Source organism: Microchirus variegatus, assembly GCF_963457635.1.
Source record: "Microchirus variegatus genome assembly, chromosome: 18".
In the NCBI taxonomy this organism is placed as follows: domain Eukaryota; kingdom Metazoa; phylum Chordata; class Actinopteri; order Pleuronectiformes; family Soleidae; genus Microchirus; species Microchirus variegatus.
The window spans coordinates 2,646,062-2,672,998 of NC_139819.1; the positions used below are offsets into that span (position 1 = coordinate 2,646,062).

Consider the following 26,937-nt stretch of genomic DNA (forward strand, 5'->3'; position numbering starts at 1 on the left):
AATCCCGGGCCTGCGGCGGAAGCCTCTCCTCCTCCTCCTCCTCCTCCTCCTCCTCCTCCCTCCGCAGCAGAAAACAGTGAAACCCTCCCACTGAGGTGAGAGCGCAGATGTCATGAGAAGCTCCAGCACAGAAGCAGAGCACAGACACCGACACACACACACTCACACACACACACACACACACAGACCTGAGCCTCCTGCTCCAGCTCCAGCTCGTGCGCTCCGCTCCGCTCTGGGATGATTTTAGCGCAGACTCTGGACGCAGATCATCATCATCATCATCACCTCCTGCTCTCTGCTCCTTCTCCTACTTCTTCTTGTTATTTTTAACCGAGGATCCTGCACCAGCACCTCCTGCAGCTGCTCCTCCTCCTCCTCCACCACCTCCTCCACCTCCACATTTTGAAGTCCGTGTGTGTGTTTCTTCATGACTGCTGCTCTGGAGAGAAGAGACTCTCAGCAGCAGCAGCTCCAGCTCCAGCTCCGGCATCATGCGAGGTAAGAGCCGGCGCGTGCACTTTTCTTCTTCCACGAACCCTTTCGCATCCCGATGAACACACACACACACACACACACACACACACACACACGCGCGCACACACAGAACACACACACACGCGCGCACATGCACTCACCGGAACTCTGGAGTTTTATCGCACGTTTGACTCGTAAAGTTTGTTATGGTTGTGTTTGTTTCGCTTTTTACGCAGGGAAATCTGAAGTGTGTGTGTTTGCGCGCGTGCATGTGGATTTCTCTGCACCTGACTCTTGCACATGCATGAAAACTTAGTCGGATCAGTGTGTGTGTGTGTGTGTGTAGTGAAGGTCCACACTGGTGGTGACGGGAAATGAAAAGTGAAGGCGCAGGAAATGTTGATGCTTTGAGGTTCTTCTCTCTCTGATCAGATTAGATTAAATCCGATTACGTGTATGAAAAAGCAGGAAAATGTTATTATTATTATTGTTCTGCTTCAAATGAAACTTTTCTCGGACTCGCTCCACTGACACATTAACACACGCACCTTCCACTTGGTTTTTCCTGTTAATTTCCTGCGTAAATCTGAGGAAAAACTCTCTGGTGAAGTTGGATGAGGTTTAGTTTTAGTTTTATTTTACGCTCCACGGATGAAAAGTTGATCTTTTCTTGTTGATGTGTGACAGTGAGCGCAGTTTGGCGCAGGTTTGCGCAGGTATGCGCTCTCTGAGTGCGCACTCTCTCTCTCTCTCTCTCTCTCTCTTTCTCTTGGTCCCTATAGTGAAGGTAAAGTTGCAGCGCGAGACAAACTGGATGATCTTGAACTAACAACGCAGAACTATAGGATTAGATTTGAGCTCGCGCCACTTGCCAATTAAAACAGGTTTGATGAAGAAGACCAAAGTGATCAGATTATTTTTTGTTTTTCTTCCCAGGCAGAAACTTTTACACAAGTCAACATCACAATATTATTACAGCTGAGGTGAAAGTCAAATCTTAGAATCTATAGAAAATATAAGTTAATTCAGCTTCTACACTGGTGTTATTTAAAAAAAAAAAAAATCACAATAATGATATAAAGTAAAACAGAAAGAAAATATGAACATCATTTAACTTTAAATTAAGATATCTATGTAATCCAAGATTATTTGAATGTTTTTTAAAATATTCATTTCCATTATTGTCCATTTTAAGACTTTTAATAAGAATAATACTTTGTTTTAGTCTTAGATTTGTTGTAATAATAGTCTGCTCTGATATTCTAATAATAAAATGATATTATCTATCTATCTATCTATCTATCTATCTATCTATCTATCTATCTATCTATCTATCTATCTATCTATCTATCTATCTATCTATCTATCAAAGTAAATACGATATTAACTTGATATTTTCACATGGTTCAGTATAAATATGGATATAAACGTGGATGTGAAAGTTCATGAAAAACAGTTAATTTAACTCACATCTGCTTTGTTTTTAAGTGTCTAATAAAATATATTTACTGAGGTTTACAATTATTATTATCTTTATTATTAATAATAATAATAAAAATAATATACACTTTTACAGTTTAAATGCAGATTCCGTGTATTTTTCATATCATAAAGATCATGATATTTGACCAAATGCCCCAATATTAGCCTTTAAAATCTATCTATCTATCTATCTATCTATCTATCTATCTATCTATCTATCTATCTATCTATCTATCTATCTATCTATCTATCTATCTATCTATCTATCAACTCACTTACCATGTTATACATTTAATAAATAATACTAATAATATTGTTCACCTTCTGTGCTGGAATGTGAGGATGACAACTTTAAGATGTTATTGATTTATCGATTTATTAACAGTTTCCAATAGTATTTCACTCTTTTCTTTAATAAAATAAAATGACTAATCTATAATAATATCTATCTAATCTATATCTATCGGGAACATCATTCATTCGTTGTTTGGTCCGTAAAATGTCACATTTCTGTCCACAAAAACAACATTTTGAGTTTGAATGATTTGATTCATAACTGATTAAACATCATTGATAATCTATCTATCTATCTATCTATCTATCTATCTATCTATCTATCTATCTATCTATCTATCTATCTATCTATCTATCTATCTAATGTTATTTAAAAAAGAGAGGAACAAACACGTTAATGTTGACTCTCGTGAACAGGAGACACACAAATCTCCTGCTTTCACTTTAAAGATGTGTTTGTTAGAAGAAGAAGAAGAAGAAGAAGAAGAGGAGGAGGAGGAAGAGGAAGAGGAAGAGGAGGAAGAGTGGAGGCCCCTGAAGCGTCTCTCTCTCTCTCTCCCTCTCTCTCTCGCCCTCTCTCTCCCTCTCTCTCTCTGCACGCCCCAAAGGGTTTTGTCAGATAGAATTAAATCAGTGCGGGCCGTGTGTGTGTGTGTGTGTGTGTGTGTGTGTGTGTGTGTGTGTGTGTGTGTGTGTGTGTGTTTGTGTGTGTGTCTCAGCTGCCCTCACACTCACCAACACAAGGTTATGAAGAAAAAAAAAAAGAGAAAAAAAAAAACGGACGCCCCTCATGAGTCGTGGTAATTATCACTTAACAATGACCACGATGATGTCACCACAACACACACACACACACACACACACACACACACACACACACACACACACACACACACACACACACACACACACACACACACACACACACACACACACAGAGAGAATAACATAATTCTCTAAATCTGAAAAATTAGTTTTCAGGTTATTTTATGGCGTTAATGTTGATAAAGGTCACACATGGTCAACATAAGGCTCTGGGGCCAGATTTGGGCCCAAAAAAAACTGTTTTATTCGGCCCCTGACGTCCAGAATCTGAATTTAGAGTTTAAAAAAAAAAAAACAGGAATATTTTTTCATCAGAATTTGTTGACAGAGTGTGATTTACTGAGACGTATGAAGGTCTATGTGTGGACTGATGAACACTTTGGATTCATTTAACGTTTAGTTTTGTGTTTACATAAATACAATTTATTAAAAATTGGTGGTGGGGGAAACGACAACAACATTGTGTAAAAATGACATTAATAATAATTATAAAAATTTCTACAGAGATGTTGAACAAAAACAATTATAATTTTTTACACATTTTGCAACATAAATGTCTTTATTATTTTTATTTTATTTTTTTAAATCATATCAATAATCCAAAAGATTTGTGTCCGTTATTTTTATAAATCTCACGTGACAAAAAAAAATAAAAAACATTTATTGGTCATTAAATTCCTGCTGAATTTTTATTGTTACATTTATTGATGTGGTTATTATTTGTCACCTTCACATTAAGAGCATGTAGCTAGTGGAATACAGCTATACTTTTATTTTGAAATACAGCCTCAAACCAAAGAAAATTCTGTTTGTTTGCTGTAAAGTCAAATTATATTGCAATTATTTTTTTTTGACTGATTTTTTGCATTTTGGATAGTTAAATCTCTGCAGCGCTGCAGAATCGTCGTAATCTTTCGATTTGGTCGTTTCACTCTTGTTCCTGTTGGGATTAAGATTATTTTGTCATCGAGGAGCAAAGAAAACAGAACGAGGATCTGAAATCTGCAAAATGATCTGATCAGGCTGATCAACGGATCATCGGAGAAGATGATTGAATTGTGATCGTTGATATAAAACCTGCAGGAGCTTCTTCACACAGAGGTCACAAAGGTCAGAGAGGAAGAGGAGGAGGAGGAGGAGGAGGGGGAGGAGGGGGCGGGGCTTACGGAGACACTGGATCTCCTCTGTTAATGATACGTGTCAATCACATTCTCCCTCACTCCTTCACCTCAGGGAGTGATTGGATGACAGTGTGTGTTTGTGTGTGTGTGCGCGTGTGTGTGTGTGCGTGTGCGTGTGCGTGAAGAATCTGAAATCTACTATTTACACTTTATTTATATTAAAATGAGTGAAATATTAGAGCTGATCAATATATTGATGGTCACACGGTGATGTCTTCAGCTACTGATATTAAAGCGTTTAATTATAATACTTATAATCAATAATTGAACAATGATTATACTAAATTAATCGTCAGCTTCTTAAATGTGAATATTTTCTGGTTTCTTTGCTCCGTAAAAAACAAATAAATCATTCAAACCGAATTGTCAACAGTTTATGACATTTTATTAAACCACTAAAATGTGTTTATAAGATGAATAATGGCTGTTATTGTAGTGGTCTGAGTCTCTGTGGTTTACAGTGTGTGTGTGTGTGTGTGTGTGTGTGTGTGTGTGTGTGTGTGTGTGTGTGTGTGTGTGTGTGTGTGTGTGTGTGTGTGTTGTGCTGACTAATGGCTCAGTGTTATGTAAGAAGAGGACAGATTACCTCAAGCTCATGCAGAACTCGCTGTTAATCCTTCAACACAGTTCTACTGACTGACGAGGGCCGTCGCAACACACACACACACACACACACACACACACACACACAGGACTGAGGAAAAAAAAACTCTGGCCCTTTAAGAGCAACAGCGATAGCGCGCTAAGATGAAACGACCGTGGCTAAAAATCCTCTGGACGTTAGCGCCGTCGCTATTTTCGTAAAAAAAAAAAAAAAAAAGTTGAGATGAAAATCTTCACGTAAGTCCGCGCACACTCGCGTTATCACGATGCGAGAATATTACATTTGTTAGTTAAATACTACAAGTCACTGCGCTTAGTGCGGCGGAGCTAACAGCTAAGCTAACAAAACGACTCGGCAGATTTAGTTCTTTTCCTCTACATCGTAAAAACCTGAAATTCTTTAACGCGAGACGTTTTCCGACGCTTTGGTTCAGTTTTCTTGTGTCGCACAGCTTTGCGTTAAGAAGTTAAAGCTAACGTACGTTGTGCGCCGTATTTTGCTAACGCCAAATGTGGTAAAATGAGAAAGACTGATTTTTGTTTTTTGCGAGGAGCAGAGAATTTTGGAAATCCTGCGTCAGGATTTGTGAGGTTGTAGCGACTACTGGAACGTACCATTACTGCTTTGTGGTTTAAAATGAGGTCAAAATACTGTTTTAGAGCGATTTAATGGCACTTAATACTGGGGTTTTTTTCTTCTTTTCCATCTGCTCTGCTCTGACGAGGTTCAGCTGAGCCCATAGTAAGACAAAAAAATCCTAAAAATCTCTCGTCTCCCACAGTGATATTTCTGTGATGCATTCAGTGACGCTCGTAAATACGCTCGTTATATTTTGAACCTTCGCGCAGTTTTTTAAACCTGACTGATTCTAACGACTCAGCTTGACAAAGTCACTAGTTTGCGCGTGCGTTTGTGTCGCGTAGGAAAAAAAAAACACACGTCGTCACGGTCGCGCTAGGGTGACTCCGCCCACTTTGAGGAGGAGCTACGAAGTCGTGGAAAAAACGACGCGACTGATACCGAAACTGAGGCGAGTTAGAACTGTAGCGTGAAAAAGAGACACACGAGTGTCGAGTTTGAAATATCACGGTTCAATTTGACGCGTGTGCGCGTGCGTGTGCGTGTGTGTGTGTGTGTGTGTGTGTGTCACTATCATAGCCTGTGTTTGTTTAGTATCGACGTGTTTCTCCGTGTTGGTTTAGTCTGTGTGTTTCAGAGTGAACAGTGAGTTTCCCCCCTCAGTCTGTTTCTCTATTTTAAATCTTTACACACACTAACACACACACACGCACTCTCTCTCTCACACACACACACACACACACACACAGAGCGTGGGCTCCACGTCGGCACGCTTCGCTGTGCGTCTCCGCGTTATTATCTTTGCCAGGAGGGATTTCCAGGCTGAACCGCTGCTAAAACTCTCTCTAAATCTGCCTTGAAGTCACAGAATCCTCTGACAGCTCCGTCTGTTTGTGTCACTTTCACTCACTGGCGTCTCAGCGGAGAACACGCTGATATTCAATATTCACATTTCCCTGCCTTTTACGTCCGTGTGGGGAAAGACGACGACAAAAAAAAATAAAAAAAATAAACCTACGGGAGCTCGTTAAAAAACAAAAGGCAGAGGAAGAGGAAGCTTTAGTGGAGACAGAACTCCTCACATTGTTCGTTTCTGCTTAAAAAAAAACTGAAATGAAACATAAGACAAATTGAAATATATCTTAAAATAGTGCATCATAAAAAGTGTGGTATGGATTAAAGGATCATTGGTTCTCAAACACTGGGTCAGGACCCACACATGGGTCACGGGAAATAGATTTGTGGGTCCCCCCAAAAATATACATTTGCTGACTTTTTCCCAACCTTTTAGTTCAGTTTATATATAAGTATGTGTGTGTGTGTGTGTAAATCAGGTATTACACATGTTGTGAGGACCTAAATGTGTTTATACACCCACATTATGGGGACTTATAACAAAATTGGACAAAAACGACATACTGTACTATGTTGTCCAACATTTTTGGAAAAATCATTTTTGGTCCAAAATTTGCCAAAAAAAGGTCATACTATACTATGTCGTCCAAAAAATTATTTTTTTTAATTTTTGTCCAAAATTGGTCAAAAACGTCATTCTATACTATGACGTCAAAAATTTTGGGAAAAAACTTGTTCGTTTCTGCTTAAAAAACTGAAATGTAACATAAGACAAATTGAAATGTATCTTAAAATAGTGCATCAAAAAGTGTGGTATGGATTAAAGGATCATTGGTTCTCAAACACTGGGTCAGGACCCACACATGGGTCACGGGAAATAGATTTGTGGGTCCCCAAAAATATACATTTGCTGACTTTTTCCCAACCTTTTAGTTCAGTTTATATATAAGTATGTGTGTGTGTGTGTGTGTGTGTGTAAATCAGGTATTACACATGTTGTGAGGACCTAAATGTGTTTATACACCCACATTATGGGGACTTATAACAAAATTGGACAAAAACGACATACTGTACTATGTTGTCCAACATTTTTGGAAAAATCATTTTTGGTTAAAATTTGTCCAAAAAAAAAGGTCATACTATACTATGTCGTCCAAAAATTTTTTTTAAAATGTTTTGTCCAAAATTGGTCAAAAACGTCATACTATACTATGACGTCAACATTTTTTTTGAAAAAACTTGTTCGTTTCTGCTTAAAAAACTGAAACGAAACATAAGACAAATTGAAATATATCTTAAAATAGTGCACCAAAAAGTGTGGTATGGATTAAAGGATCATTGGTTCTCAAACTCTGGGTCAGGACCCACACATGGGTCACGGGAAATAGATTTGCGGGTCCCCAAAAATATACATTTGCTGACTTTTTCCCCAACCTTTTAGTTCAGTTTATATATAAGTATGTGGTGTGTGTGTGTGTGTGTGTGTGTGTGTGTAAATCAGGTATTACACATGTTGCGAGGACCTAAATGTGTTTATACACTCACATTATGGGGACTTATAACAAAATTGGACAAAAACGACATACTATACTATGTTGTCCAACATTTTTGGAAAAATCATTTTTGGTCCAGAATTTGTCAAAAAAGGTCATACTATACTATGTCGTCCAAAAAAAAAAAAAAAATTGCCCAAAATTGGACCTAAATGTGTTTCTACACCCACATTATGGGGACTTATAACATAATGATGACATTTTTTGGTTTATTTGCATGATTATTGACACACACACACAATACACACAGTACTCACACACACACACACACACCTAAACAAAATCTCATCACTAACCTTAACCATAACCACAATTCAAATCTTAGTCCTAAACTTCATTAGGACCAGGTTTTGGTCTCAATGACATGAGGACTACACACACACACACACACACACACACACATAGACACACACTGGTGTCCTGACATGACACTGTCCTCAGAGTAATGGTTAACACCAGCAGCAGGAAGATAATCCAAAGTCCAGGCTCGTAAAAAAAAAAAAACACATGTTCAGACACTCGTTCACACGCTACTGTCAATGTTATTCTATAGAGGACGAGGACGTGTGGTGTCCTCAAATGTCTCGCTTTTGTCCACAAACTCAAAACGGTTCAGTTTGAATGATTTCTTTTGTTTTCATGGAGCAAAGAAACCAGAAAGTGTCACATTTAAGAAGCTGAGGAATCACACAAAGTGATTTTATGGTCTATATTTGAAACTATTGTGCGTCGTCATAAAAGTCACTCAACAACAACTGGATTGTGGTGATTTTTTTATGATGAAATCACGAACGGAGAACATTGTTAATATTTTACTCAATAACATATATTTCCAAAATACAAGGTCCTGGACATGTATTTGTAAGTTCCACAAGGGGGCGCCCGTATTATTCCACAAACTCACAAAATATAGATATACATCCTTAGTTACGTGTTTTTTTGGATAACGTACAAAATGTTTCTGAGTTTTTTTTAGCACGTTTGGTAACTTTACTGAGATTTGAATGATATCATCCTTTCTGGTAACAAATGTAACATCTGTTTTTTTATAAGTTATCGTTTGCTAAAGTGAGATGTTTTGCTGATACAGTAAACGTAAGAACTTTTTTTAAAACAGTAACGGATTTTGTCACATTACAAAATTTTTGATAACACCATTGACCATTATTTTACATTTTAGAAAATGTTTTAGTTTTTTGTCATGTGACGTCAGCGCTACGAAAACATAAGAGATTGAAAACAAATGAAGAAAATCATCACAGGTTTAGAAAAAAAAAAAAAAAAAACTGCGTGCGTTTATGTTCAGGAATCTTTTCAATAATGACAATTATCGTCCTCACAAAACCTACTGCTGCTTTTGTTCTGTGTGTGTGTGGGTGTGTGTGTGTGTGTGTGTGTGTGTGTGGGGGGGTGTGTGTGTGATCGTCTTTAGTCTTTGTGATCAATCTGTGAGTGAAGCCTCTGGGGCCACTTTGAGGGAACAACCTTGTTAGACTGAGTTAAATTGTTGCCTGAGGCGAGCTATTAACGGACGTCCCAGAGAGAGAGAGAGAGAGAGAGAGACACACACACACACACACACACACACGCACACGCACGGGTTTGTGCAGCTATTCTTCTCAGGACCCTGCATTGACGTCCATTCATTCAAACAGGACTAAACAAAGTCTCATCACTAACCTTAACCATAACCATAAGCAGTGAATGACTAACACTAACATTAACCTATAACGACAGTTCAATTATTAGTCCTAAACTTAACCTAATCTGCCTCATTAGGACCAGGTTTTGGTCTCCGTGGGGACGACTGGTCCTCACAAGGTCAGCGTTTCTGACAGAAAAAAACAAGGTCCTTAAGACGCAACAACTACAAGAACACACACACACACACACAGTCTGGTTTCCATGACCATATCCATACACAGACGACGTGTCTTCACATTATAATAATTTATATTATGTGGACTTGATCTTTGCCCCCATAAAGAGGACATGTCCCCATAACGTGGGTGTGTCTCATCAGATTGAGTGTCCTCGCGACGTCCGTGAAAAAACCTGAAATTTACGAACGAGATTAAAGACAAAATAATTCACCGTGAACGAACGAACGGATAAACCGATTCGTCGTTGACTCGCAGATGACGTCGCGTATTTGTTGTTGTTATTAACTGTCCACACGCAGATGTTTATATTGACATTTAAATGGACTCTTTCCGTTTGTCCTCGTCGTTAGCGTCCGTCCACTCTGTCTCGCTAATGTCCTCGTGTCCAGACTTTATCTGAGCCGTGATTCACTGACCGTCAACTTTAGTTCCCCCGTCCCTGTCTCATGGTGGACGTCCCTCTCTCTCTCTTTCTGTCTGTCTGTCTCAGGCGGCCATCTTTGCCTGTCCCCTCCCCCTCACACACACACACACACACACACACACTCTGTCATGTGTAATTACACTCAGCAGACAAACACAGAGGAGGTTCATTGAGGACGAGGACGAGGACACGAGTGAACTTAACAACACGTTCAGAGACTCTGATCCAGACTTCGTCCACATGAAAACTTTAGTCCACGTTAACGTCAGGGTTTTAGAGAAACAACAACAACAACAACAACGTTTAAAATGAACAATTTAGTTTGAAAACTGTGTTTTTAGTGTGGACGACAAAGATCTTTGAAAACAAGGACGCAGTTAAACAAAGTCAAAGATGAAATGTGAATGAAGATGAAAAAGTTCCATCAAAGAAATCCTTTGTTTACTTTTCAACATCATCTTTTTTTTGTTGTTTTAAAAAAATTTCCCGATTTTTTTCGTTATTTCTTGTTTCCAGTTTTTCCCTCATTTTCAATTTTTCACTATCCTTTTGTGTTTTTAAATGTATTTTTTTAACAATATTTTTTTTTAACAAACTTTTATCATTTCAGAATTTTTTTTGTCGTCGTTTTTTCCAACATCATTTATTCCATATTTTTATACTTTTTTTCTCATCAAAAATAAAAAAAAAGGTTTTTCCTCGTCGTACAACTTCCCAAAACTAAAACAAATACAACACATACGTTATGAGTGGACGGCCGTGTGATTGACAGCTGCTATCAGCCAATAGGAGCCTGCTGTGGTTACAGGTGACGACTCTTCAGAGACTTCAAAATAAAGTTTGGTTTTTTTTTGTTTTTTTTTAACCAGATTACGACTTTTACGCTCATTTATGTGGATTATTTCTGAACTGAAAACAAATGAAAACACAGGTGGTGTGTGTGTGTGTGTGTGTGTGTGTGTGTGTGTGTGTGTGTGTGTGTGTGTGTGTGTGTGTGTGGACGGTAATGACCAGATGTCCACCTCTCACACTTGGACTCTTCCAGACGGCTGCACTCTCTCAGTCCTTTAGGAAAGGTCAAAGGTCACATGAGTCCTACAGGTCATCTGGGGGGGGTCAGACTGTGTGTGTGTGTGTGTGTGTGTGTGTGTGTGTGTGTGTGTGTGTGTGTGTACAGTGACCATGAGAGGCAGATCTGAGGAGACAGACGTTCACACACACACACACACTGACCTTGTCAGGACCAGTATAGTCCTCATAGAGACCAAAACCTGGTCCTAATGAGGCAGAAGCCTAATTTCTGAGGAAGCGGTTAAAGTGTAGGACTAGGATTTAAATTGTGGTTAAAGGCTAGTGATGATGACTTTGTTTTTGTTTAGTCGTGTGTGTGTGTGCGTGTGTGTGTGTGTGTGTGTGTGTGTGTGTGTGTGTGTGTGTGTGTGTGTGCAGGCTGGGGTGGGTTTTACCCAGTGGACTTTTTCCCACGCCTGTGTCTCCTCTGATCCATCTCAGGACACATGCTGCACTGAGTGGGAGACACAGTGTGTGTGTGTGTGTGTGTGTGTGTGTGTGGGTGTGTGCGTGCGTGCACGCTTGTTTAATAGATTAATATAGATTAAAATAATCTTCAGTGAATTTAAATGGGCGACACATTTAAATAAAAACCAGGTTTTACAGTTAAAAAGCAGTTTACAGTGACGCAGGCATTCAACCGTGAATGTGTGTGTGTGAGACCCCCTTCTGTTCTCTCTCTGTGTCGTCCAATCACGTCGCAGCACAGCGTCCTGCGAGCAAAAAAAAAAAAAAAAAAACCAGCTGATCCCAGACCTGCTATCTGAGCAATTACCCAGAGTGCTTTGGGGCCGCGTGGCGAGCCGGACAAACTCATGACACACACACACACACACGTACAAACAGTCAGTCAGAAACAGTCGCTCTCTTTCGTTCCCTCCCCCCACGGTGCTCATATAGATGTGTGTGTGTGTGTGTGTGTGTGTGTGTGTGTGTGTGTGTGTGTGTGTGTGTGTGTGTGTGTGTGTGTGTGTGTGTGTGTGTGTGTGTGTGTGTGCGCGCGTGTGTGTGTAACAGTAACATCACATATGTTCATGTGTTCATGCAGCAGCAGCAGAATAAAAGAATATGACACAGAGGACAAAGACGAGGGATGAAAACATGAAAGATGGAGAGATTTGAGGAAAATTAGAGATTACGACGAGTGACAGTGTGAAAATAATCTGTCTTTCCAGAATAAAGGCGTAATATTATTATGAGTTAGTCGACCGTTTCCTGAGGAAATACATGTCTTTATCAGTTTGACTATAAAATCAGTTTGATTCAAAATCAGGTTCGGACATTTAAATCTAAGTTTTAACAAACAAATTAATATAATCCACACAGTGAAAACACAACTGGAATTTCCGTCCAAATACGAGTGAATTTTAATCCGAAACAAAAAGTTAACAAACAGTTAAAACTGCACATTAAAGCTTCAGTACGTAACCTCTGCTGTATCTGTTTGTTCTTCGTGAAGAGACAAAATGTCACATTATTTATCTGTCGCATCCTTTATATAACATTTTAAAAAGAACACACTAAACTGTCAGTCCTGACTGAGGGAGCGCTTGTGCGTATACAGCAGCAGAGCACAGGTGAAGGGGGCGGGCGGAGTCGAGAAGCTCGTATCTCGTCAAATTATTGAAAAACGTTTTTTAAGTCAAACTCTGACCTCTTTGAAGTCGTCTCACTTTCTTTTACTCAGCTCAACGTTGTTGTTGTTGCAGTCACTTCCTGTGTGCAGCGCAGTAATGTCACCGGGCGACACGAGATCCGAACACTGTTATGCTGACAAACACAAAGAGAGAGAGAGAGAGAGAGAGAGTGGTGCGGAGATTAAATCAACACGGTGTGAACTCATCCGACGACGAGTTGAACGGTTCAAATAGTTGACTGTTATAGTTATAATTAAAAGTTACGTACTGCAGCTTTAAAGCCCTTCAAAGTGAACGCACAGATTGATGTGCGATCGTGTTGTTTATGTTTTTATATATCGTGTTTTTCCAGTTTTGAAAACGACTCTACAGTTTCACCCATTCACACACACACACACACACACACACACCTGTCAGGATTAAGTGTCTTGCTCCGGGGCACGTCAGCGCGTCGACGAGCAGAGCTGGGAATCAAACCCTCACAGAACGCTGATCCACCCCGTTTGGATGCGTTTCAGCTGTAGCTCCTCCCCCCTCAGGGTGAATGAATGAAACATGCACGTCCAGTCTGTCCCTTTACACACACACAAACAGGTACAGTGACACCTAGTGGCCCGTATGTGCCGTTACATGAGTCCGTGTCATTTTCAGACTCATCATTTTTCAGAAGAAAAATCCTGAAAATGTTGAATTTTAAGAGCTTCAGGGTTTTTTTTTCTTCGTCTTCTTCTTCTTCTTCTTCTTCACTGACGATAATTAGAGTCTATTTAGAGCGAAGGTCGACGCAGGAAATACACGCGAGACTCTGACTTCATTAAAAATCCATTATCATTACACGCGTAACACACGTGTCAGCGCAACACAGGCCTCACGGTTACAGCAGGAAACTAACGGTTCATCGTTTTATCACAATTAATAACGTCTTAAATGTGTTTTCTCTCTTTTTTATATAGAAAAGGTGCAGAAATACAGATAAATGAAGATAAACAGGGAAACGGATTATGGAAAAATTATGAGTTATGAATTACATTAAAATTATTTGTGTTACCAAAACAGGAACAAGAAAAAATTCACTTTAAACAAAATATGTCACTGACGTTACAAAGAAATCACAAAGAAAGTAAAAAAAAAAGTCTTGTTATCAAAATAGGTTAAAAAAAAAAGGTGCAATTTTACAAAAATATGTTACTAACATTATGAAAAAATTTCATCACGTTAGCAACATTTTTTACGAAATGTTGAAATATTGCAAAAAAACAATAATGCCAATAATGTTAAAAAAAAAAACGAAATTTAAAAATTTTACACTGTTAGGACGTATTTTTTTAAACATTTAAAGCGAGAAAAGTGCATCTTAAATAATGAAATATTATAATTATTATAAATCCGATGCTCGTTAATGTCGTACATAATAAGATGTTTGTGGTTTTTATACGTCTTTGTTTGACTGAACTCTGCGTGAGAGTGACTTTGTGTCTCAGGAGATTGACAGATCTGATCCTCTTCCTCTTAGCTGAGGAAACGCCAGCGCTGCAGTCCGGCTCTTACATAACACACACACACACACACACACACACACACACACACACACCTGCTGTCAATCACTCACACCTCACACCGGGTCAGCTCAGGCTGCCACACAAGCCCCGCCCCCTCACGCTCTGTCAAAGAGCTAAAAAATGAATAAATGTTTTTTTTTTTTAAAGAAACGAGCGAGTGGAGGTTTTATTTTGAAAGGGAGGTGAAAAAACTGCGTTAGGTTTTAAAGTAGAAAAACAAACTCCCAGAATGCATTGCTGCGCACAGCTAAATACGCTTAATTTCGTTATTTTAATCCGCCACAATATTGTGCTTGGATATTCCAGAAATGTGCGGTTCTCAAACTGCGGTACATGCAGCCACCTGTGGTACGGTGTACGCCAGCTCCCCCTGGTGGAATACTACGTAATATACCGCGTTATTTGTACATTAATAATAAGCCTGTGGACACTGAGAATAAAAATGCATATAGGACAAAAGGAAGGATGGAATTCAACGTTATTCCACTAACAGACCGTAGGGGGCAGCGTAGGCAGCGCCTCAAACATCACAACGACTCTGAGGACGTTAAATTAAAGAGACAAAATGGTCCTTTAAAAAGGGTGGATTTAAACTCTGTGGCTGTGACAGTCAAGACGAGGACTGTGGGAGTGGGTGGTCACCGTGGCAACAGCAAACGCTGTCATGACCATCTCCCTATATCCTACCTGACAGTTCCCGCAGGCAGTGAACGCAACACACTGACGACAAAGCACACGCCCACACACACACACACACACACACACACACACACACACACACACACACACACACACACACGCGTGTGTTTATAAATACGCGTCGCTGCGAGTAAAAACAAAGCTCGTGCCCACGTGAAGATTCTCCTCCGGGTCTGTGATGCAAAGACGAGTAAAATCCCAAAGGGACAGAAAGAGAAGCGATGAATATTCCGCACACAGTTTTCACTGGAGGAAAAGAAGAAGAAGGAGAAGGAGTGAGGCACTTCCTGCTCTGAGGAGATTTACATGAGCCTCAACAGAGATAATCAAAATAAACACAGCAGGTGTGACATCCACACGTTCACTCACTAAAGAATAAAATAAGACACAAACTTTCTCAAACTTCACCATCGCGAGATTACAGATTAAAGCTGCGGTACGTAACTTTTGTCCCCCGTTTGTCTCTGTCCTCACACATCTGGGGGAAAAAAAAGCGACAAAAAACTAAACCAAACAAGTTAAACCGCCTTTTAAAGCTGCAGTACGTAACCTTCGCTGTCCTCCGTCTGAAAAAAAAGACCGTGAGCGTTTGTGTGTATACAGCAGCAGAGCAGGAGTGGGCGGAGTCAAGAGGCCCTTTTCTCGTCCAACCGCTGAACTGAAACAAACTTTACGTGGACGATTCTTTTGCGGGTTTTGTCATTACTTTACTTTACTCAGGTCAAAATGTTGCTGCTGTTGACAACATGACACAAACGTATCTTAAGCTAGTTATGGTTAGCTATGCTAGTCGGTAACAATGACAGCTTTACCTGTTTGTTTGTTTGTGTGTCCACCACTAATTCTCACAGACTTGGCATCATATTTTATTTGTTTATTTATGTTTATTTCTTTGTATTCTTGCCTAAAGTCCACCTGCAGTACCACCGCCGCCCACCAGTGGGCAGCAGCTCGCACTTTAGGGGCAACGCAAGCCTTAAATGTTTCCTCCAAGCGTCAAAACAAGAAGAAGATTTCGAAAAGAGTTTGTTTCTGTTGAGGTGACCTGTTTTTTACCGACTATTAATAACTAAATAGAGGTCGTTTGCCGCGTGTGTTTGCGTCGTCACACACACACACACACACACACACACACACACACACACACACACACACACCAGCGCTCGGCTCTGACCCAGTTTACACACACTTGGCCGGGAGTTTGTGGAAATGGGTCACGTCTTGAAGTCGCACCAGCATCAAACGTGGAATCACAGACTTGAACTGAACTGAGACGAAACTCCACAAACTGTTTTAACGGTTTCATCCAAACACAAGGTCACGATTACTGAAATAAAGTAAAAAAAAAAAAAAAAACACAATCAGGAAAAATACCGTAAAATATAAAATATGAGCAGATGAAACACGAGGATCAACAAAAACACACCTGAACTTTAAATATTGAACAAACTGGACCAAAACAAAGACAAACAAAGAGACTGAATCCACTCAGGTGAGGCAGGAAGTAAAACTTAACACAGGTACACACAAGGACAAACTACAAAATAAAACAGGAAATTGTAAAAAAAAAAAAAAAAAAAAAAAAAAAGCTGTGGTCCAATCTGGATCTGGATCGTCTAGTCTGGTCTGCATCGTCTAATCTGTGATTTCTCTGGATTAAAACGTCGAAAATCAAAGTTACAAAGTTTGTCGTGTTTGTGGTCTCCCACATTTTTTTTTTTAAACCAACTCAGATATGAGCTAACGCTGTCTCAATAGACATTAGCTAACTTCCTGTTGATGCAGAGTAACCCGACCCTCTACTGACACCTGCTGGCACAATTAAATACGAGTCCAAATCCCCCTCCGTTTTAAGACGCGACGTGATTTTTCTGTTAACTTCAAAATATCGATCCACATCCAGCTGAGAGAGTGTGTGTGTTCTTGTTTTCCTATGCTTGTGTGGACCGACCCTTGGACAAACACCTGTCTTGTGGGGACATTTTCCCTCATGTGGACATTTTGGCCTGGTCCACATAAGAAAAACGCTAGAATGAGCTTCTTCGTTCCCAATGAGTCATCCGTTTTTTTTAAACCAACTCAGATATGAGCTAACTCTGTCTCAGTAGACATTAGCTAACTTCCTGTTGATGCAGAGTAACCCGACCCTCTACTGACACCTGCTGGCACAATTAAACACGAGTCCAAATCCCCCCCCCCGTTTTAAGACGCGACGTGATTTTTCTGTTAACTTTAAAATATCGATCCACATCCGGCTGAGAGAATGTGTGTGTGTTCTTGTTTTTCTATGCTTGTGTGGACCGACCCTTGGACAAGCACCTGTCTTGTGGGGACATTTTCCCTCATGTGGACATTTTGGCCTGGTCCACATCAGAAAAACGCTAGAATGAGCTTCTTCGTTCCCAATGAGTGATCCGTCAATGTTTCAGGTGTGTGTGTGTGTGTGTGTGTGTGTGTGTGTGTGTGTGTGTGTGTACACCGTAGACGCAGTAGATTCACCTGCTCAGACTCAACTGTCTCTGTTGATCCTCATTGGAGATGATCCAATTACATAGTGTATATACTGCACACTCATGTTACAGCTTATACACGAGTGTACGTCCGTCTGCACGGCATCGCTGAACCCATCTGTTCACAGAGGTTTTTTTAATAACTGCAGTTTTTGGCACCGTTTGGTGTATTACTGACGTTATTATTTGATTTTTGCCTCGAGTTTATTGAAGCGAACCATATAATAATAACATAACATAAGTATTATTACATTTAGGCTGATTAATCGCACCATTATTTGCCATATTGGCTAATTCCATTTTTGCTCTCTGGCATTATATAAATGCTAAAAACTTTGTTTTTGTTTTAAATTGGGCCCATTTCATGTATTTAAAGTCAGAAAATGCAGATTGCAGTGACAGAATAAATGTTTATTTATATATGTGGCTCACAAAACAGCTTGTCCACTGGACAAAATGTACGTAAAAACAAGTTTTATAAAAGTTGATTCTCTGCTCCACAACTTTTTTGACTGAAGCAGCAGCAGCAGCAGCAGCTCACAGGTGGGAGTAATAATTTAGGATTATATCGTGTGTCTAATCTCTTTATAGAGAGGCTGCCGTCTCAGCAGACACACATACCTGCGCATACATCCCATCATCTCAGCTGACGTTATGGATCGTCACTCGATAGAGACGAGTGGTGCGAGCGGGAGTTTCGCCGCGTTTCACTGAAACTGCTAACGGTTGTTTTTTGCGCGTCGAGGTTTTGTTTTGTTTTGTTTTTTTACACATGGAGCTTCCACTTCACAGTGAGTAACCGTTTAACGTTTACCGACATAAAGAAAAGATGTTGTTTAAGCTCCATAAAAGAAATATTGGGGGCGAGGAAACACTGATCGTAAAGTTTCGACATTTACTCGACCAAAAAAACAAATGAATTACTGCCTGTTTTTAGCTTATTATCATCTTACGTAAACATGACAAAATGTTCAATGGGACTGAACCATGAATACGTAATGTGCATCAGATCCAGATGAAACTTAATCTCATGGTAGAGTCTTTTATTTGACAGATTTGTTGTAAATTTGATGTTTTTGAGCAGATTCTTACCTAAATTTATTGTGAACATTTGGGTGACCATCAGGGCCGGCCCAAGCCTCCATGGGGCCCTAAGCAAAATGTGATTTTGGGGCCCCTCTGTTTCTGCCGAATAATAATAATGATTATTGATCATTCACTCACCTACTATACTAAATATATTCTACTTATTCAACTCTGTCACAAATACACTTGTAAAAACTAAATGTGAGAACTTTTTGTTCCAGATTTGCAAACTTACAGAAAAATCTTTCAATGTAATATTTGGCAAAATCAGCAACTCCCCCTACTGGCGACACAGAGAATCAATACATAAAACCAAACGGTTTATAAATAAAATATTAAGATAGTTACACTCTAACTAACATGATCACTCCTGTAATACAACGATTTGACTTTTATATGTAAAAAAAAAACACAGCATTAAATAAAATAAACAAATACTTAAATAATAATGTAAATCAACAGAGGCACCTGGAACAAGGTTATAAAAAATGTTATAAATAAAATCTAAAGTTAAATAATCACATCTGACAACTATGGAAAAACTGTGAAAAAGCTTTGGTAAAAATGAGGAGAAAAAATCTAAATAAACTACAGAAATCCAAATTATTATTATTTTTATTTTTTTTTGTTATTTCTCTTGGGGGGCCCTCGAGTGGTCACGGGGCCCTAAGCAGCGGCTTAGTTCGCTTATGCCTTGGACCGGCCCTGGTGATCATCATCACACAAAAAATTCAGGACAGGAAGTTGCTAATAGAAGGACAAACTTGCAGATTAACATTATTACTTCCTTAGAAGAGCTAATAAAAACAACAGATTTAAAAAATAAATATGACAAATAATAACAAAAAAATTAAAAAAATAGGAATTTCTTAAATTAAATGGAAGTGTACAATGGTGTGTGTGTGCGTGTGTGTGTGTGTGTGTGTGTGTGTGTGTGTGTGTGTGTGTGTGTGTGTGTGTGTGTGTGTGTGTGTGGTTCAGTGATGTAACCTGTGTGTTCTTATTAGGGTTAACACTGCTAACCTGTAGGAGTTCCTCCTTCAAACACAAAGAACCAACACAAGACAGTTATTCTTACCCTGAGTGTGTGTTTGAACAGAGTGTGTGTGCGTGTGTGAGTGTGTGTGTGTCCAGATGTCACCGTGCCCTGGTAAAAGTCTCTCTCACACACACACACACACACACACACGCGCAGACTGTTTGACACAGCAGGTCGTGTCATAACCTTTAATAAATGAGACCACCAGCTGAGACAAAAGTCCACATCCTGTCCAGGTTTTGTTAACACCCTCTGTCCTCTCTGTCCTCTCTGTCCTCTCCGTCCTCTCTGTCCTCTCCGTCCTCTCTGTCCTCTCTGTCCTCTCCGTCCTCTCCGTCCTCAGCCCAAATCGAAGTCATACCGTGCAAAATCTGCGGCGACAAATCTTCAGGGATCCACTACGGCGTCATCACGTGTGAGGGCTGTAAGGTGAGTCCGTGTTTTTGTTTTTCAGTCGCGGTGACAGTCACGGTTACGGTGAACCTGACCGTTTTTTGTTGTTACTCGTGGTTGTTTGTACGCAGGGTTTCTTCAGACGGAGTCAGCAGAACAACGCGGCGTACTCGTGTCCTCGTCAGAGGAACTGCCTCATCGACAGAACCAACCGCAACCGCTGCCAACACTGTCGCCTGCAGAAATGTCTGGCTCTGGGAATGTCCCGAGACGGTAAGCGCCATGAAAACCCAAATAAATACACACCCAAATTTAAAAAATAGGCTTAAATTTAGCTTTTTGCAAAATACTCTACGTTCTTTTAGTTTGTATCTGTAAGTGTTTGGTTACAAAGACATCACCGATGTTACCAACAAAAGGTAAAAATGTCACATTATCATAACAATACGTAAGAATATATACATATCTATATTATATTTATGTCTAAAATATGTGGCATTCTACAAAGTAAAAAAAATATGTATTGATGTGAAAAAAAGGTTAAAAAAATGTTGAATTATTGCAAAAACATGTAAAGAAAATACTGATATCATCAAAAAGATGTTACAAAATATAGTGCTTTTGACACATGACACTACAAAACACCAAATATTGTAAAGTTACACAAATATGTGACTAATGTCACATATTTTTTAGTATCATTAAATATGATATATAATTATGTAATAAATCTAAAGCAAATGGCCATAAAATCCTCCTAATATGTCACAGAGACTCAGGAATAATGTTCATATAACAAACTGAACTCACCAACAACAACAGTACAGACAAAATATTTGCATTAAAAAATATATTTTGCAGACTGCAAATCATGTTTATGTTTTGAAATCATGTTTTGGCGTCATGTGGCGCCACCTACCGCCGTCTACCAATCATTGCAGTCAGTAGAGTCTCAGCTGCCGAGCAACCACGGGTTGCCAGTTACGTCAGAAAACGAAACCTTTGTCTTTACTATAAAATCAGAAACACTAGTTGATCATTATCACTCATATTTGTATCTGATGTTCTTAGTTCTTAGGAACAGTTTTTTTTTCCATCCTTTCTACTTCACACAGAATTCTCAGCTTTTACTTTTGTTTCCCTTTTGCTGAAATGCGTCATTAAAACGTCATTTTTTTTCTCTCGTCTCTCCGCTCAAACACAGCGGTCAAATTCGGCCGCATGTCCAAGAAGCAGCGCGACAGCCTTTACGCCGAAGTGCAGAAGCACCAGGCTCGACTGCAGGAGCAGCGGCAGCAGCAGACGGGCGAAGCTGAAGCGCTCGCCAGAGTTTACTCCTCCAGCCTCACCAACGGACTCTCCAACCTCAACCACGAGATCGGCGCCACCTACGCCAACGGCCACGTCATCGATCTGCCCAAGGGTGGCCACGGCAACGCGGGCGGAGTCCCCGGCGGTTACTACGGGATGGACTCCACCCAGCCGTCCCCGGACCAGTCGGGTCTGGACATGTCGGGCATGAAGCACATAAAGCAGGAGCCGGTGTACGACCTGACGCCGGTGCCCAACCTCTTCAGCTACGGCGGCTACCAGGAGAGTCAGCTGGGGCACAGCAACGTCAGCATGGGAGAGCTGGGTAAATGAAGTTCTGTCGCACACCTGGACACGTCCAACACGTCCAACGCGTTCCACACGTCAAACACGTCCAACACGTCCAACACATCCAACGCGTCCAACACGTCCCACGCATTCAACATGTCCCACACGTCCAACACGTCCAACACACACGTCCCACACGTCCAACACACACGTGCAACACACACGTTCAACACGTCCAACGCGTCCCACATGTCCAACACGTCCCACACATCAAACACGTCCAACATGTCAAACACATCCAACACATCCCACACATCCCACATGTCCAACACACACGTCCAACACATCCAACACATCCAACACACACTTCAAACACACACGTCCAACACATCCAACAAGTCCAACACATCAAACACGTCCAGCACGTCCAACAAATAACACGTCCAACACATCCAACACATCCAAAACACGTGCCACATGTCCAACACACACGTCCAACACATCAAACACGTCCAACACATCAAACACGTCCAACATGTCAAACACATCCAACACATCCCACACATCCCACATGTCCAACACACACGTCCAACACATCCAACACATCCAACACACACTTCCAACACACACGTCCAACACATCCAACAAGTCCAACACATCAAACACGTCCAGCACGTCCAACAAATAACACGTCCAACACATCCAACACATCCAAAACACGTGCCACATGTCCAACACACACGTCCAACACATCCAACACATCCCACACATCCAACACATCCCACATGTCCAACACACACGTCCAACACATCCAACACGGCCCACACGTCCAACACATCCAACACACACTTCCAACACACACGTCCAACACATCCAACAAGTCCAACACATCAAACACGTCCAGCACGTCCAACAAATAACACGTCAAACACGTCCAACACATCCAACACATCCAAAACACGTGCCACATGTCCAACACACACGTCCAACACATCAAACACGTCCAACACATCCAACACGTCCCACACGTCAAACACATCCAACACATCCCACACATCCAACACATCCCACATGTCCAACACACACGTCCAACACATCCAACACATCCAACACGGCCCACACGTCCAACACATCCAACACACACTTCCAACACACACGTCCAACACATCCAACAAGTCCAACACATCAAACACGTCCAGCACGTCCAACAAATAACACGTCAAACACGTCCAACACATCCAACACATCCAAAACACGTGCCACATGTCCAACACACACGTCCAACACATCAAACACGTCCAACACATCCAACACGTCCCACACGTCAAACACATCCAACACATCCCACACATCCAACACATCCCACATGTCCAACACACACGTCCAACACATCCAACACATCCAACACGGCCCACACGTCCAACACATCCAACACACACTTCCAACACACACGTCCAACACATCCAACAAGTCCAACACATCAAACACGTCCAACACGTCCAACAAATAACACGTCAAACACGTCCAACACATCCAACACATCCAAAACACGTCCCACATGTCCAACACACACGTCCAACACATCAAACACGTCCAACACATCCAACACGTCCCACACGTCAAACACATCCAACACATCCCACATGTCCAACACACACGTCCAACACGTCCAACACGTCCAACACGTCCAACACATCCAACACGGCCCACACATCCAACACTTCCAACACACACGTCCAACACATCCAACAAGTCCAACACATCAAACACGTCCAACACGTCCAACAAATAACACGTCCAACACGTCCAACACACGTCCCACATATCCAACACACACGTCCAACACATCCAACACGTCCAACACATGGAAAATGGACAGAAAGTAGCAGCAGAGGCTGTGAGTCAGAGCATTAATCTGAGTGAGGAACAGCAGATCAGACAGGCTTAAACACAGAGCGCTGACCAGGGGGCCATATTATGGTATGTTCGGCTCAGGCCGTGTCGTCACGGAAACAGATCATTCCCTATACGATCCGTTTCTTTTTTTCATTCTTTAAAAAGGTTTTCCCCAAACTTGACATTCTTTCAGGGAAATGTCTTCCTACACATAAAATTGTCTATTTACATAAACTCTGAAGCAGATTTGCAGATGATATGTTCCCTTAATCTCGGATGTTTTCTGACCTGTAGCCTCTCTTTCAGACCGCATCGCTCAGAATATCATCAAGTCTCACCTGGAGACGTGTCAATACACAACGGAGGAGCTGCAGCAGCTCGCCTGGCAGACGCACTCCTACGAAGAGGTCAAGATGTACCAGAGTAAGGTGAGGCGTCGCGTCGTCACACAACGTCCTCATCGACGTCCGGGTGTCGGCTTTTTTATAAATCCCCTCAGTTTTCAACTCGAGTAACGAGGGGAAGAATATCCTGACCCTGTAACAATCGACCTGAGAGGGTTTTTGTTTGTCTGTTTATCCGTCACAGTCGCACAGTCTTGCAGAAGCTAGTTTAGCTAGTTATTATAGCTCATTGTTATTACGTTCCATGACCATTCAAACAAACCGAGATTACAAAAACAGGCGCATAATGAACGAATACTGCGCTAGTTTCTGAAAAAAAAATAGGGACGAGCCAAAAGGACACTCCTGGATTCCAAAAACCTGGATTTAAAAGATTCGGATTTCTAACAAAATGATCAAACGTGTAACAATAAAGTGGGTTTGTGTGCTTTTAGCCTCGGGACGCGCTGTGGCAGCAGTGCGCCATCCAGGTCACTCACGCCATCCAGTACGTGGTGGAGTTTGCCAAGCGGATCTCGGGATTCATGGAGCTGTGCCAGAACGACCAGATCCTCTTGCTCAAATCAGGTGAGAGACCACCTGACCGGCGGAGTCGAGGTTTAGTTTTCTCAAATTTGCCCGTCGCTCACTGTCCCTCGTCTCTCTGTCCCTCGTCGTCTTCTTCCAGGTTGTTTGGAGGTCGTCTTGGTACGAATGTGCAGGGCGTTTAACCCGCTCAACAACACCGTGCTGTTTGAAGGAAAGTACGGAGGCATGCAGATGTTCAAAGCTCTAGGTAAAGTTCTTACCACCTGACATCGTCTCCTATCCGATTCAGTCTTTTTAGCTTCTTTAAACGCCCCCCCCCGGAGTTTGCTCATCTGACTAAATCTCCCTGTTTCCGGCTCAGGTTGCGACGACTTGGTGAGCGCCGTGTTCGACTTCGCCAAGAGCATGTGTTCGCTCCAGCTGACCGAGGAGGAGATCGCGCTCTTCTCGGCGGCGGTGCTCATCTCCACGGGTGAGTGGAACGTTCAACTGACCGCGATCGACGAGAAGGGAAGGGGGGAAAAAAAACAACGTGAACGGCCGACACTAAACCAGAGCCGAAAAAAAAATCTCTTTCAGATCGACCGTGGCTGATGGAGCCTCGGAAAGTGCAGAAGCTCCAGGAGAAGATCTACTTTGCTCTGCAGCACATTATGCAGAAGAACCACATGGATGAAGACGCACTGGCAAAGGTAAAGAAGGTCCACACTTTGTCGTCATAACAGGAGACTGATGGAGGCTGAGAAATTAATCAGTCAAGGGCTGATATCATTCACTACTAACTTCCTGAATTGCTCCGATTCCAAAGAGTTCTTCACAGAACTAAAGCTGCAAATTGTGTAAAACGATGTCACATCTCATGGGACGTCACAACACCTTTTCCAGACTCTTACTCAATCTACAAGATTATCTTAACTATCTTAACCCTTAATCTTAACTGACCCTCAAAACCAAGTGTTGAGGGTCATTTTGTCACTTAGAAATGGGACACCCCTTAAATGCAGATGCGTCTTCAGACTGTAGGGGGCAGAATAACGCGAAGTGCTAGCGTCCAGTCTGTCAACTCCAAAAAAAGAAGAAGAAGAACACATTCACGTCAGGATTATTTGTCACGATCCGTTTGTCAGTCAAGTTATTAGGTTGTTAGTTAGTTATAAGATGATACTCATACAAATATTCAGCTATTGACAAAAGATCGTAAAAAATAAAAATAAATGTTACGCAACAATGACGTCAGTAATCCATAATATGGGCCTAAACTAAGATAATACAATGGTTTTCATCATTGTTATATCTCTATTAACAAAGAAAATACTTCATTTGTAGCGTACTACTAACGTTTCGCTGCTTTCGGCGCCATCTTTGTTCTGGCAAAACACGCAATGCATTCTGGGTAGCCCTTGCTCCCAAGGGTGGTCTCTCAGAAAATCTCAATATTGAGGGCGATACAGCCCTTAAAGGTACAATATGTAGTATTTATGGGTTTATATAACCCAAAATCCACTTTTTTATACATATTATGTGCTCCTGCATTGTCTAGTCGCTGTATAATAGTTTTTGTTTCATTTTCGTAGTGTTTCAAAAAGTCATGTAAAATAACACGACCGCCGACCGCGGTTGCGTAGCCACTGTTAGCAGCGGGACGCCATGTTTCTACCGGAGCCTGTAAGGACAAACGCGAGAGAACAAATCAAGCGTCTCTTTACTTGTAGCGGAAGTCCCGCCTCCACTCTCTCCTCTTCGTCTGCTGACGACGACGACGAGAAAGACGACGGGGACGACATTTGACCGGCTGCGGATACCGTAGCGATCAGGGAAGGGAGGGGGGTGAGCAGAGCAGCAGGTCTTTGTTGTAAATTTCAGCCTCTCCTCTAGATGGCACTATAAACTACTTACTTCCCCTTAAAACTTGGCCCTCAACTTAATTTTTCTGCGAATGGGGACAGCACTTGGACTAGAGGGAGCGCATTTTTGAGATTGAGGGTTAAGATTGAGGGTTAAGCAAGGAATTGGAATTCACCCATGGTTCTGGCGTTATTTTCCAAAACCCTCAACACTCTCTCTCTCTCTCTCTCTCTCTCTCTCTCTCCCTCTCGCGTCTTGCAGCTGATCAGCCGAATCCCGACGCTGTCGGCGTTGTGCACGCTCCACACCGAGGAGCTGCAGGCTTTCCAGCAGCTCCACCCGGAAACCGTCAACGTCCTCTTCCCGCCGCTCTACAAAGAACTCTTCAACCCGGACCCCAACTCCACCGTGGTCATGCCCAAGTGACCGCGGCGAGCCATCGAAAGAGCAGGACCAAGAAGAAGGAAAAAAAAAAAAAACACAAGAGAGAACAAAACAAAACAAAACCCACAGCCAC

General features: G+C 41.4%; 1 protein-coding gene across 1 annotated transcript; it reads left to right on the forward strand.

The window, feature by feature from the left end:
• Positions 1 to 491: 491 nt before the first annotated feature.
• On the forward strand, positions 492 to 26,846 carry rorb (RAR-related orphan receptor B; the record flags this gene model as incomplete). Its single annotated transcript, XM_083905077.1, has 10 exons — positions 492 to 498; positions 20,099 to 20,184; positions 20,280 to 20,421; positions 21,353 to 21,784; positions 23,950 to 24,071; positions 24,482 to 24,614; positions 24,715 to 24,822; positions 24,937 to 25,047; positions 25,155 to 25,267; positions 26,682 to 26,846. The coding sequence occupies 10 exons, from the start codon at positions 492 to 494 to the stop codon at positions 26,844 to 26,846; spliced, it is 1,419 nt and encodes a 472-aa protein (XP_083761203.1).
• Positions 26,847 to 26,937: the final 91 nt, after the last annotated feature.